Here is a 14512-nt window from a genome sequence, read left to right as displayed (position 1 = left end):
TATCAAGGTGACTCCTTATCACCGCTGCTCTTCTGCATATGCCTAAACCCCCTAAGCAATATGCTGGAGGAGACTCAATATGGGTACCAGTTTAAGAGTGGCACCAAGATAAACCACCTCTTCTACATGGATGACATCAAGCTGTACGCTAACAAAGAAAGGGACATTGATTCGCTCATACACCTCACTCAGGTATACAGCAAGGACATCGGAATGACCTTCGGTATTGAGAAATGTGGAAGGCTAATTCTTAAGAAAGGCCATTCTATGCTCACAGATGGCCTAAGAATGCCAAATGGTACCATCAAAGATATAGAAGAAGGGTACAAGTACTTGGGGGTTATGCAAAGCAACATCAACCACGAAGCCGAGGTACGTCACAAAGCCATTTCCGAATACAAGAAACGCCTTCGGCAGGTCTTACGGAGCCAGCTCAATGCCAAGAACCAAATCATGGCAATAAATACCTACGCACTGCCAGTAATAAGATATCCAGCAGGCATAATAAAGTGGACTGAGGAAGCCATCAAAGAAACAGATATAGCAACTCGTAAACTGCTGACCATGCATGGAGCACTCCACCCAAAATCTGATACTATTAGATTGTATCTTGATAGGAAAGATGGCGGTAGGGGACTCAAAAGTGTACAGCAGACAGTGAAAGAGGAGGAGCGAAGCATCAAAGCATATGCAGCCTCCATGGCCATCTCAGATAAGTTGCTAGCTGAATTTCAATCGGCTGCTCTCACAACGGACCTATGCCCTGATGATGAGGAAATTGACTGGCATACGAAACCTCTTCATGGTGCTTACCACCAACAAATATCTAAAGTTGGCGATCTTCACCAGACATATATGTGGCTGAACAAAGGAAACCTAACGGCCAATACAGAGTCGCTAATCATGGCAGCCCAGGAGCAAGTGCTCCCAACAAGGCAACTCCAAACGAAAATCTATCACACTAGAGACGATCCTAGATGCAGACTGTGCAAAGATGCACCTGAGACCATCCAACACATCATCAGTGGATGCAGACAGCTAGCAGGGAACGCATACACTGAGCGGCATAATCATGTCGCAGGTATTGTGTATAGAAGTCTATGTGATGAGTATGGCCTTAATAAACCACAACACTGGTGGGAAGCTCCTGGTAAGGTCAATGAAAATGACCGCGCTAAGATCCTCTGGGACTTCTACATCCAAACTGACAAGCATGTCCTAGCAAACCAACCAGATATAGTGGTGGTAGACAAGGAGAACAAGAGGGCTACTATAATAGATATAGCAGTACCCAATGACTACAATATAGCCAGCAAAGAAAAAGAAAAGGTAGAAAAATATCTCCCTCTTGGAGAAGAAATTGAAAAATGCTGGAATGTAAGAACAACCGTAATCCCAGTAGTGATTGGGGCACTGGGCGCAATAACACCGGCGCATAAAATGTGGCTTGCCCAAATACCAACAACAATCAACTCAGGTGAGTTGCAGAAAAGTGCGCTATTGGGAACAGCTAAGATCTTGAGACGAGTGCTCAAACTCCCAGGTCTCTGGTAGGAGACCCGAGTTAGAGCAGAATTTACCACCCATACGGGGTATCCGGGGTGAGGAAACAATTTTTTTTTTTATGTATATATATATATATATAATTAATACAATCCTTTTCCAATCAGGGTAATGACAACATCCAATAGATGTTTTGATCTTTACTTGACCTAGGTTGATACTTGTAAAACATAACTAGTTATTCAGTAGTCTCGATCTGTGTAGTCGCAGCAGATGTTTATGCCATACGTCAGCTAAGAAATTTGCCCGTTTCAAGAGCCTAAGAGTAATGACTATACATGTGTCCGACCTCATTTCTCCTAATGGCAGTGTCCAGCCTTTTACTGTACGCATCTATCTTCTTGCTGAGCTGTTCTCGCTTGCTAATGTGAAGATCCATCTCAGCTTCCATGTTGGCAATTGTCTGTTTCCGCACAACAACGGATGTAATGTACCGCTCAAGCTTGTCCCACTTGCTTTTCGCCACCTGAGTTAGAGTAATCGAGTAAAACGTAGTGTCCATTAGCACAGAGGACAAGACAACATAAAATGTGTATATATAAGAAACATGCCATACACAAAAAATACTCTTCCAATTTAAGTGGCAGATTATTTTATATTACTTTAGGTTTAGCTGTAATCAGTAAAAAAAGTCCCTAGTAAGTTGAGATTATAACAACAGGCTGTGAGAAACTTTGATATAAGAGGTGACATGAAATAACATAAGGTGCCATGAGATAACATGAGGTGACATGAGATAACATGAGGTGACATGAGATAACATGAGGTGCCGTGAGATAACACGAGGTGACATGAGATAACATGAGGTGCCGTGAGATAACATGAGGTGACATGAGATAACATGCGCTAGACGTATCAACAAAAGGCAAATAGTAAATCGCCGTCTGAGCAACAAGCAGTTATCTACTCTGCAATTGCTCATTTAACATTGTCTAGTTTTATCTCAGCTATAAGTTACGACCCAGTTAGTGCTATGGCCCAGCTATAAGTTGTTCTTCAGTAACTAACATTCGCTACCAGAATACTGTCCAGAAATGAAAATCATTCTGAAGCAAATTTGGCAGATTGATTAGGACCAAGAGGTTAAAAAAGACGATGCAAACATTTACCTTGGGAGAGAAGAGAAGAGCTGCTGACTTGTGCCTAGAAGCAGAAGTCAGCAGCTACCTCTAATGACAGTAAGTGCAATATACTAGCTAGTAGATATATCGAGAAGTATCCCACCTTGGATGTGCTATGAAAACCTTTTCATATTTTTTATTATTTTACCTATCTATAATTTTGCTTGTTAAATTTGCATTAGACCCTTGCCATACGAAATCAATTTGTTCCGGTGTTGGCTTCGTAACATAAAAATGTCGTATAGAGGGGTGTAGAAGCCCATCATGATTATTTAATACAAACACCCCTTGGTGAAAATCATCAAACTTTTATATTTTCGTACTGACAGATTGATCTGGTGAGACTGAACCAGATAGGCCCAACAATGCAGCAATGACTAGGTCTGACATATTTTATATTGACTCTGATCTCTAGGCCATCAAGTGGGATCACGATTGGATTGAGTAATTACCAGGAAAAACTGATATACTGAAATCAATCATTCACTCCTTCTCAAATTTTATGTGATGTACACACTAAAAATTAATGACAAAATATTATGTTAACCTTGGTAACTACAGTTACTAATACTAATATTTTTAAAGTGCTTTTAACAGAAATAGCTGTCAATGAGAGTGTGTGCCTCAGAATTCTCTAATTTTCGTAATCTTCAATTTTTTTAACTGGAAAATCCTCAAACTATAATATACACAAATATTTACAAGGAAATTGAAGACAAGCCGGCATCCAAACTAAATCCATCATTATCAGAGGGATTCTTAGCAACAACATTACATTTGTGGACAACATACAAACTAACAAATGTAGATTTTTATTCTAGGGATCGTAACTGAAAAAAACGCATCAACTTACGTATTGAGGTCCCAGAGCCGAACGATGGTTCCAGTAGTTGTGTATAGTTTATGTCCATCTCTGCTGACTTGGATATCAAATATCTGCTGCTCTCCCTGTTGGAGAATGGCCTGACTGCTCGACGCTGGCTCCACAGGGATACTGTCATGCACCAGACCAGAGGAACTGCAACATAAGATATAAAACCTCACATTGTGTCCATCTCTGTTGGCACAGTATTCACTATAATAGGAACTAACCGTTATGATAGGAACTAACGGTTATGATAGGAACTAACCGTTATGATAGAAACTAACCGTTTTGATAGGAACTAACCGCAAGAATAGGAACTAACCGTTACAATAGGAACTAACCGTTACGATAGGAACTAACCGTTACGATGGGAACTAACCGTTACGATAGGAACTAACCGTTACGATAGGAACTAACCGTTACGATTGGAACTAACATTTACGATGGGAACTAACCGTTACGATAGGAACTAACAGTTATTATAGGAACTACCCATTATGATAGGAACTAACCGTAAGGATAAGAACTAACCGTTATGATAGAAACTAACCATTACGATAGGAACTAACCGTTATGATAAGAACTAACCGTAAGGATAAGAACTAACCGTTATGGTAAGAACAAACTGTTATGATAAAAACTAACAGTTATTATAGGAACTAACCGTTATGATAGGAACTAACCGTAAGGATACGAACTAACCGTTACGATAGGAACTAACCGTTACGATAAGAACTAACCGTTACGATAGGAACTAACCATTACGATAGCAACAAATCGTTATGATAGGAACTAACCGTAACGATAGGAACTAACCGTTATGATAGGCACTAACCGTAAGGATAGGAACTAACCGTAAGGATAGGAATTAACCGTTTTGATAGGAACTAACCGTAAGGATAGGAACTAACCGTTATCATAAGAACTAACCGCAAGGATAGGAACTAACCGTTACGATAGGAACTAACCGTTACGATAGGAACTAACCGTTATGATAGGAACTAACCTTTACGATAGGAACTAACCGTTACGATAGGAACTAACCGTTATGAGAGGAACTAACCTTTACGATAGGAACTAACTGTAATATCTTATGTTGGACAGTTTGACTGTATGTGTGGTAGAGAAGGTAACAAGTAGCCATATAAATGTAATTGCATCTGAAAGCGAGTAAGTATGAGTCGAGCTAGGCTTACCTGATCACTGTTATACATGTCCCACATTTTGACAAATGAATTGGAGACAGTGTAGACAAGCCAGCTGACCTCGCAATATCGAACTTTGGAGACATAGTTAGGGTGGCCACCAAGACACAAAACTTCTGAACCAATTGACATGTCCCACACTTTGCACGTCAAGTCTGCGAGACAAAAGGAAACGCAGGTCAATTATGAGGTATTAAAATATGTTAGTGCGTTAGATTAGAGTCAAGTTGACACTTACCTTTACTGCCAGAAACCAAAAGATTGTCGGCGGCACATATAGATAGTACAGCCTTTGTGTGACCAACTGCCTTCTTTACACATATGAGACTCTGGTTGGAATTTGTCACCTGCAAGAGACCCACCAAAATGAAAACATGTAAATTTAAGTAACAATGTTGCTGAGCTTCTAGTAACAACATCGCTATTACAATTTGATAAGGTTACACATACATAGCTCTTAGACAGAAACCAATCATACCTCCTATAAATGATCTACTGCAGGTATAAAGATGACTCGAAAATATCTTCACCCCAATGTTCTATTAGTGAAATTTTTTACGTCAATCGTTTTAAAGGCTTATGGGGAATAAAAATTATGCTTTCAACATATAATTATTTTACTTGCATATCGTGTAGTTAGTCTAATGCTAATTTAATGCTCTCTAGCCATTTTACTATATCAAAGAGTGCATCGCTTAGCCTAGAAAAACTAACATTAAAATCATAACGATTCCTAAAATTATTATTTTCTTGTAAAGAAGAGGTGCTGCAGTCCGTGGTTTGGTGTGCTACTAGAACACCAAAGGCAAAAAGTGGGGCTAGTTGAAAGAGTAGCGATTTGCCAACTCATAGCAATCAAAATAGAGGCTCATGAAGCAACGCGCTACAATAGGAGTACTTTGGAGCAGCATCGCTCAATATTATCGTCATAAATAAACCTCTCCAAGTCGTTATACAATGGGACTACTATGGACTACGAATGCCTATTGTTTGCTCATCTGGCTAATCACTCGTGTTGTTTGAAAAGCAAACATTTGTAAGCACTTGCTTAGTTACAAGTTACTCCTAGGATGCCATGGCTAGTATCACCTCTCTAGTCAAGATACACAAGGTCATAAGGTCAATTGCCCAACTAGTTGCCTAGATTGTGTATAGACAAGTGTACCAGACACATGATGTAGCGAGGTTGTTTACAATACATTGTCGCATGGTAAAAATCATAGACTACAGAAAACGTATTGTAGGGCCATTCAAAAGGTTTACGCATTGGGCTTTTATCTAAGAGCTGATAACGCCAAAATTGAGTTGGCCCCTTCAAGGCAGTGAAACGCATCTGTTATAACAAACCACTCTGCGATTTGGTGCGCACTCTTTGTTAATTCTTGCTATTTGAGACTAACAACACTAATTCTAGCCTGAGTTTCTAATTTCTAAGAGATGCAATATTCCTATTTAGTCCAATGTGAGCCGAATAGTATATCTTTAGGGGAATGGCATTAGGGCAACTGTTTGTTCAGTCTGAGACTTTTTGCAGCAGTACTCAGTCAGCAATGCTCTAGAAACACGCGACTGTTCATCATCGTGATTATGAAATGTTTTTTCCATGCTCGGTTGATATTTGTTTTTGAATGATTTTAATGATGTTGGAGGTATCACAGTAAGTTAGTATTAGGCTGTATAGACTCACATACATGCAAATCCAGCTCATAATTTGTTAGTCAACACATGAAGACAATTACGTAAGTAGTTCAACGGGTTAAACTTGAAAATTTGGCCCTCATTACTTTGTCACAGCTGCTGACAATGCCAAAGCTCTGCGCCTTTTTATTTGTGTGCCGCCAGTTTGTGTGTTGGTGAGCCTCATGAATACATTAGTACTGTCAGAGTCCTGGAGTGGCTGGCGTCTCCTGCTCAGCGATGGCGAGGATGGGGGTGTCAACCGCACGTCTTTTATTTCAGAAGTGGTCAACTGTGATTTATCTCTGCTGAAATTAAAATAGCAGAATAAAATTCAGCCTGCAGAGCCAGAGAATCATTATAGCTCATAGTGCGAAATGGAATATTTAAATTTGGAGAGACCCTTTCATGAACTTTTTTATACTAAAATTTAAGCCTATACCAGTTACAGAATTGTCACCCTTTTATTAACACACAATTTCTTTTTATACATCTGCAAATGCCTGGTCATGAAAATAGTTCCTGCTAGTGACAGTAGTATGCGACAATGGTACAAATATGCTGTGATGACACTAGTATGCTGCCATGACACACGTATTTGCCATGACACTAGTATGCTGCCATGACACTAGTATGCTGCCATGACACTAGTATGCTGCCATGACAAAGGTATGCTGCCATAACACAAGTATGCTACCATGACACTAGTATGCGGCAATGCATAAATAGATGCTCATATGAGCCTGTGCTTTTAAACTGAGCATGACGAATCCCAAAATAATGCCTTTATTGATTAGCAAATAATTCTCTTTTCATCAGTTTTGGGTTTTAAATTTTTATGAATTAATGGAGGAAAATTTGAAGATTTAAAAATATATACCCAATTTCAAGCAAACTTCAAAATTGTCAATGAGTTTTAACACACACTTTCTTACCCTGATAGCATTTCTATTTTATCTTGGTTGTTTAATAAATTTCTGGATACTCGAAGGTTGATCTTTTTTTACTTTCAACTAAATCTAGAAGGTGTTGCTTCAGCAGGAGACATAATTTGCCATCTGCCATTTGCCATCAAGTTAAAGCCTGTCATACAGAGTAAGTTAAAGCCTGTCATACAGAGTAAGTTAAGGCCGGTCATACAGAGTGAGTTAAGGCCTGTCATACAGAGCGAGTTAAGGCCTGTCATACAGAGTGAGTTAAGGTCTGTCATACAGAGAGCTAAAAGCTACTAAAACTGATAGTAGCTATTTACTATAAATACTATTTACTGTGTATGTGAACTTGTAGCTGTCATAGATAGATTTGCTGGAGCTCACCCTATAAAATTTTACTTGCATTCACAAACATGAATTAATGCAATGTCCGCAGTCATGTATTTTAATAGTCATTTTATTGCACTAGTGCTTTAAAAAAATTTCGAAAAAGATTAAATGTCCAGTAAACCGATGCAAATAGAAACAATCACATTAACCTTAACACAAGAGAAGATCTTAACACAAGAGAAGGTACCACAGCTTATAACTACAGGTAGATCTTAACACAAGAGAAGTTGGACCACAGCTTATAACTACAGGTAGATTTTAACACAAGAGAGGGTAACACATCTTATAACTACACGTAGATCTTAACACAAGAGAAGGTACCACAGCTTATAACTACAGGTAGATCTTAACACAAGAGAAGGTGAACCACAGCTTATAACTACAGGTAGATTTTAACACAAGAGAAGGTAACACAGCTTATAACTACAGGTAGATCTTAACACAAGAGAAGGTGAACCACAGCTTATAACTACAGGTAGATCTTAACACAAGAGAAGGTGAACCACAGCTTATAACTACAGGTAGATTTTAACACAAGAGAAGGTAACACCGCTTATAACTACAACCATCTGCAAGACATTTCACATTCTCTTTGATAATCCTTAACACTATGGTAGTAAACGTAGAGTGTTTAGAATATTTGGCCGGCTTACATTCTTGTTGCGACTGTATAGTTATCCCGGAATCCTGCAAAACCTGGTCTAAAAGCTGATCCCGTAACCTGGAATCCATCTGCATTTTATCGTAGCGAGCAGTCAACTCCTTGAATTGAGATTCTTTCTGAGTACAAGCAAAGCCCTGAGTGAGAGCGAGAGAGAGAAGGTGCTCCAACAGATACTTGCTTTCATCAACAGAGGAGACATCCAAAGCTTTTGTCAAGCTAGTCTCATCCTAACAAGTAAGGTAGTATGTGTAATGAGCACATTTTGTAATATGGTTCAGAGACATCATTACAAGCAATATAACAACCAGTTCTTCGAGTTGCGTTGTGATTGCAAAAGCAATGACCAAATTTGATGCTCAAACCAAAGAGCTATCGCAATATGTAAATGTAACTTGTTTTGTCGTACTGTTAACTGATAAAAACTAATGAAAAAGGACTCAAGAAAAAAACAGCAGGGGTTCATTCTATAAGAATATATAACAGGTTAACTGTTTCTTGAATCTATGAGAAGAATTTGAGCCATAATAAAATTATTGATATAGGAATAAAAGTGTCATTTCTTCTAGTGAATAACGACAGGTGAAAAGATTATCTTGGCTTATAATAATATTTTATATGAGAGACAAGATAGGTATGAAAGGGCATGCAAGTCGTACGATGAGGTTTAAAGGTTGTTAGAGGGGCAGCGTTTTAAACATAACATGAACTGCTTCTAGTGAATTATTGAGAAAATGTTTCCAGTCGATAGGAGATGAACTCATTGTGGATGTCAAATAAAGGTGAAAGATTATAGATTCTGAATTAACAAAGTCAAATGTTGCTGCATAACTGTAGAAGATAACTTTACTGATTTACATGCGCTTACGTAAATTCGAGTATAGCCATCTATGGGAACGGGCCGATGAATGGGAATTGCTAGCTAAGCCCGCTGTAACATTAAAAAGGATAAATAAAGCAATGAATAATTACTAAACATACAACACACTGATGAAATATATTAGGTAAATGCTTAGACAGGAAGCAATGCGAGATTACTAAATGCTTAGACAGAAAGCAATGTGAGATTAGTAAATGCTTAGACAGGAAGCAATGCGAGGTTAGTAAATGCTTAGACAGAAAGCAATGCGAGATTAGTAAATGCTTAGACAGGAAGCAATGCAAGGTTAGTAAATGCTTAGACAGGAAGCAATGCGAGGTTAGTAAATGCTTAGACAGGAAGCAATGCGAGGTTAGTAAATGCTTGGACAGGAAGCAATGCGAGGTTAGTAAATGCTTAGACAGGAAGCAATGCAAAGTTAGTAAATGCTAGCAGTAGTCACTACAAGCCTAAGCAGACGCATAGCAAAAGCAAATGAACAAACCTTCGCCTCCTCTTCCATCTGCATGATATTGTTTTGGCACTCAGAAACGTTACTCTGAATGTATGTCATATTGGTGCTCATCGTCTCCAGCTGATCTTCTCGGTCCATGGCGACAGTCGTCTGCAAATGAATAGGAGTTACACAACAACTACCTTACGCGTGGTTCTCATATATGCCGCAAAGCACCGGCAACAGCACCGCAGGCTATGGCGGTGAAATGTGAGCCTACACGCCGGGTACCGCCGAGTACCACCGGTAGTTGCCGGCTGTCAACACAAGAGTTTAGCGCTGTTCAAATTTCGCAAATAGCCGCAAGCAAAACCTTCCTGAAATGCACTGTACAGGTGAAGGTCACCATTATCAAAATGGCGTGGCGAGCAAACATTTTATGTGATTATGCGATTATGTTTACCAATGCAGCTTTAGATGTGAACAGAAGCTGCCGATCCTGACGTCGCAAGCGTTTTGCTGCGCAAGTTACCGCCGGAGTCTCGCAATCGATATGGAAACCAGACTTTAGCAGCTATGAAGATGAGTTGAACATATCATCAACAAAATTGCAGCGCAATATAGTGTAACCGTGACATTACTGATTACTCTATGCAATGTAATGACTATGCCAGCAATTATCAAATAAGAGTCTGTAGAGAGTTTTCTGTTCAACAGAACAGAAAACATCAGAGAAACACAAGGAATAAGGCATTGGCTATTTACGCTGGCAAAATTATTATTTGCAAAAACACCACACACCCCTGATGGCTGTGTAGTAATAGAAGAAACTGATGTATTTGTGATTGGTTAAAAGTGTTGATCCCTGATTAACATAATCATGACACCAATTTGTTCATTTTCACAGTAAACCGATTTTATTTGAAAGTTGCTTTGAACTAGTGACAACGATGACCAACAAGTATTTATATATGAAAAAGGCTATTACTTGCTGTAAAAGATATGTGATGAACACTGGTGTAAATTGGAACTGCTTGCATAACATTTCAGGATATGTTAGATTAAATATTTTAAAGACCTAAGTTTTACTTGCAGTTTGATACAATTCATTAGCCTGACTTCAAGTTGTAGTTGGACGATTTTAGATTATAAGTTGATGGATCTTTTTCTTAAGAAAACACAAGTGTAAATAGCTGTACAAACATTAGTGCAATGATAAACTATGGTTTACCCATATCTACTATATATATATATATATATATATATATATATATATATAATTAATACAATCATGTTCCAATAAGGGTAATGACAACATCCAATAGATGTTTTGATCTTTACTTGACCTAGGTTGATACTTGTAAAACATAACTAGTTATTCAGTAGTCTCGATCTGTGTAGTCGCAGCAGATGTTTATGCCATGCGTCAGCTAAGAAGTTTGCCCGTTTTAAGAGCCTAAGAGTAATGACTATACATGTGTCCGACCTCATTTCTCCTAATGGCAGTGTCCAGCCTTTTACTGTACGCATCTATCTTCTTGCTGAGCTGTTCTCGCTTGCTAATGTGAAGATCCATCTCAGCTTCCATGTTGGCGATTGTCTGTTTCCGCACAACAACGGATGTAACGTACCGCTCAAGCTTGTCCCACTTGCTTTTCGCCACCTGAGTTAGAGTAATCAAGTAAAACATAGTGTCCATTAGCACAGAGGACAAGACAACATAAAATGTGTTTATATAAGAAACATGCCATACACAAAAAATACTCTTCCAATTTAAGTGGCAGATTATTTTATATTACTATAGGTTTAGCTGTAATCAGAAGAAAAAGTCACTAGTAAGTTGAGATTATAACAACAGGTTGTGAGAAACTTTGATATAAGAGGTGACATGAGATAACATGAGGTGCCATGAGATAACATGAGGTGACATGAGATAACATGAGGTGCCGTGAGATAACATGAGGTGACATGAGATAACATGCGCTAGACGTATCAACAAAAGGCAAATAGTAAATCGCCGTCTGAGCAACAAGCAGTTATCTACTCTGCAATTGCTCATTTAACATTGTCTAGTTTTATCTCAGCTATAAGTTACGACCAGGTTAGTGCTATGGCCCAGCTATAAGTTGTTCTTCAGTAACTAATATTCGCTACCAGAATACTGTCCAGAAATGAAAATCATTCTGAAGCAAATTTGGCAGATTGATTAGGACCAAGAGGTTAAAAAAGACGATGCAAACATTTACCTTGGGAGAGAAGAGAAGAGCTGCTGACTTGTGCCTAGAAGCAGAGCACGATGAAGTTTTGCCAGATGAATTTTTATGGGAGAGGTTTGCCCTATTTTTGGCCATCACCCTAGAAGAGGCGGACGAGTCTCTTTGTCTTTTCCTCAACTGACTGACCTCTTCGTGCTTGCGCTGGCAACACAATACGCTGACTTATGCAAAGGCTAGGATAAAATAAAAATGATTTATATGTCAAGGATACATGAAATGTCGATGGCTATCCCAAGCCACCTACTTTTTACGACAGAATTAATTAAAACATCAGTAGACTGTTATATTCGTCCCGTAAATAATGAAGGCACCCTTTGAAAACTTAGAGACCAACATTTGAGTGTTGTTAAAGACCAACCTTGAGTATGGCATCTTCCTGTCTGTTTTGCAACTCCAACGTGCGCACCTGATTGTCTCGTTGCCGCGTCTCTTTTTCCAGCTGTAGCAGCTCCTTATTCTTTCGTTGGTCACTAATCTTATTCTTCTCTGACTCCGTCTTCATCTGTGCCATCAGTCGCACCTGCAATAGCATCACCATAGTTGTCGAGATCTCCAAAACCAAGATCATGTGGTGGTGCAATAGTCAACACATTACGAAGATCCCAAAAAACTCATACGCCAAACAATTATTTCCCATTCAAACTTTTCCCTGACTAACACAGATATAAATATAGTAGTGATGTCTCTCTGTGTAGGATTAAGTAAGACATAAATATATATAGTGGTGATATCTCTTTGTGTAGGATTAACTAGCACATATAAATATAGTGGTGATATCTCTCTGTGTAGGATTAACTAACACATATATAAATATAGTGGTGATATCTCTCTGTGTAGGATTAACTAGCACATATAAATATAGTGGTGATATCTCTCTGTGTAGGATTAACTAGCACATATAAACATAGTGGTGATATCTCTCTGTGTAGGATTAACTAGCACATATATAAATATAGTGGTGATATCTCTCTGTGTAGGATTAACTAGCACATATAAATATAGTGGTGCTATCTCTTTGTGTAGGATTAACTAACACATATAAATATAGTGGTGATATCTCTCTGTGTAGGATTAACTAACACATATAAATATAGTAGTGATATCTGTGTGTAGGATTAACTAACACAGATATAAATATAGTGGTGATATCTCTGTGTGTAGGATTAACTAACACATATATAAATATAGTGGTGATGTCTCTCTGTGTAGGATTAACTAACACGTATAAATATAGTGGTGATATCTCTGTGTAGGATTAACTAACGCATATAAATATAGTGGTGATAACCCTGTGTAGGATTAACTAGCACATATAAATATAGTGGTGATATCTTTCTGTGTAGGATTAACTAACACTTATAAATATAGTGGTGATATCTCTGTGTAGGATTAACTAACACATATAAATATAGTGGTGATATCTCTGTGTAGGATTAACTAGCACATATAAATATAGTGGTGATATCTCTCTGTGTAGGATTAACTAACACATAAATATAGTGGTGATATCTCAGTGTAGGATTAACTAGCACATATAAATATAGTCATGATATCTCTCTGTGTAGGATTAACTAACACATATAAATATAGTGGTGATATCTCTGTGTAGGATTAATTAGCACATATAAATATAGTGGTGATATCTCTATGTGTAGGATTAACTAGCACATATAAAAATAGTGGTGATATCTGTGTGTAGGATTAACTAACACAGATATAAATATAGTGGTGATATCTCAGAGTGTAGGATTAACTAACACATATAAATATAGTGGTGATATCTCTCTGTGTAGGATTAACTAACACAGATATAAATATAGCGGTGATTTCTCTCTTTGTAGGATTAACTAACACAGCTTTTGTATCGGTCAGCAAGCCTACCTTTATCTTCTTCATCTCATTCAGTTCAGTACTGAGGTCCCTGATGCGCCGGTCGTAGACAACTTGGTTCTTCATCATTTTGGCGTGCTCCTTCTTGGCAGTATTTACCTTATTGAGCTCCTGTTGCATGGTATCCAGCCGTTTCTCAAAGTCCATTTTAACTTTGCGCACCCGCTCCTCCGACTGCTGCTTCTTGCTGCCTGAAAACGGAACTCACATAACAGTTTATTTCATTTGTATTTGCTATCCTGGTAACTGCTGTCCGGTTACGAATTAGCTGGTTGCAAAGCTAGCTACACGTTAAGATTATCAAACGCATACCAATTACTATCTAAATGACAGATTATTACACCAAAGCCATAGCACTGTATGGACTGAACTTTATAACTTGTTAAGAGCTAGCTGATTAACTATTAACAGCTGATCTAACATATACTAGCTATAACAGCTGATCTAACATATACTAGCTATAACAGGAGGTTACCTAAGCTGCTTAGGACCTGGTCTCGTTCTCGTTCAACAGCCATTATTTGGTCCTGCAAGTTGAGCATTTCATCCTCGTAATGCTGACGAATTGTTTGCAGTTGTCGCTGGCTCCTTTCGAGTTCTTCAATCATTCTTTGTTTAA

The 14512-nt window shown here is 38.4% G+C and overlaps 2 protein-coding genes across 3 annotated transcripts in view; both read right to left on the bottom strand.

The window, feature by feature from the left end:
• The window catches only part of LOC137388169 (kinesin-like protein KIF21A), a 16841-nt gene extending 10886 nt beyond the window's left edge, over nt 1-5955 (bottom strand). Inside the window, exons 1-5 of the mRNA XM_068074672.1 lie at nt 5920-5955; nt 4993-5101; nt 4771-4909; nt 3538-3702; nt 2673-2706 (exon numbers count right to left, since the gene is read on the bottom strand). Coding sequence (XP_067930773.1) covers nt 2673-2706; nt 3538-3702; nt 4771-4909; nt 4993-5101; nt 5920-5955 — 483 coding nt within the window. The remainder of the gene's footprint in view (nt 1-2672; nt 2707-3537; nt 3703-4770; nt 4910-4992; nt 5102-5919) is intronic.
• On the bottom strand, nt 1755-14512 carry LOC137388492 (kinesin-like protein KIF21A). Of its 2 annotated transcripts, none has more exons than XM_068074978.1 (12): nt 14369-14512; nt 13885-14084; nt 12362-12523; nt 11974-12144; nt 11214-11390; nt 9779-9898; nt 8407-8644; nt 6539-6739; nt 4993-5101; nt 4746-4909; nt 3538-3702; nt 1755-2029 (listed from the first exon to the last, which is right to left on the bottom strand). In XM_068074978.1, exons 1-8 carry the CDS (start codon nt 14499-14501, stop codon nt 6720-6722), a joined length of 1221 nt encoding a protein of 406 aa, XP_067931079.1. In that variant the 5' UTR covers nt 14502-14512; the 3' UTR covers nt 1755-2029; nt 3538-3702; nt 4746-4909; nt 4993-5101; nt 6539-6719. The 2 variants fall into 2 exon arrangements, with proteins under 2 accessions (XP_067931079.1, XP_067931080.1); XM_068074979.1 differs by having other exon boundaries at nt 6539-6736.

The sequence above is a fragment of the Watersipora subatra genome, chromosome 2 (assembly GCF_963576615.1).
Source record: "Watersipora subatra chromosome 2, tzWatSuba1.1, whole genome shotgun sequence".
Classification (NCBI taxonomy): domain Eukaryota; kingdom Metazoa; phylum Bryozoa; class Gymnolaemata; order Cheilostomatida; family Watersiporidae; genus Watersipora; species Watersipora subatra.
Note: the sequence above shows the minus strand (reverse complement) of the source record. Positions and strands in the feature narration are given on the sequence as shown.

What these genes read in the sequence shown, in the direction of transcription:
- LOC137388492 (XM_068074978.1), bottom strand. Translation starts at nt 14,501, where the DNA reads ATGATTGAAGAACTCGAAAGGAGCCAGCGACAACTGCAAACAATTCGT. An exon ending in ATGAGATGAAGAAGATAAAG is followed by an intron (nt 12,524 to 13,884) that starts GTAGGCTTGCTG and finishes ATGCTATTGCAG; the next exon opens with GTGCGACTGATGGCACAGAT. An exon ending in AGGAAGATGCCATACTCAAG is followed by an intron (nt 12,145 to 12,361) that starts GTTGGTCTTTAA and finishes TTGTGTTGCCAG; the next exon opens with CGCAAGCACGAAGAGGTCAG.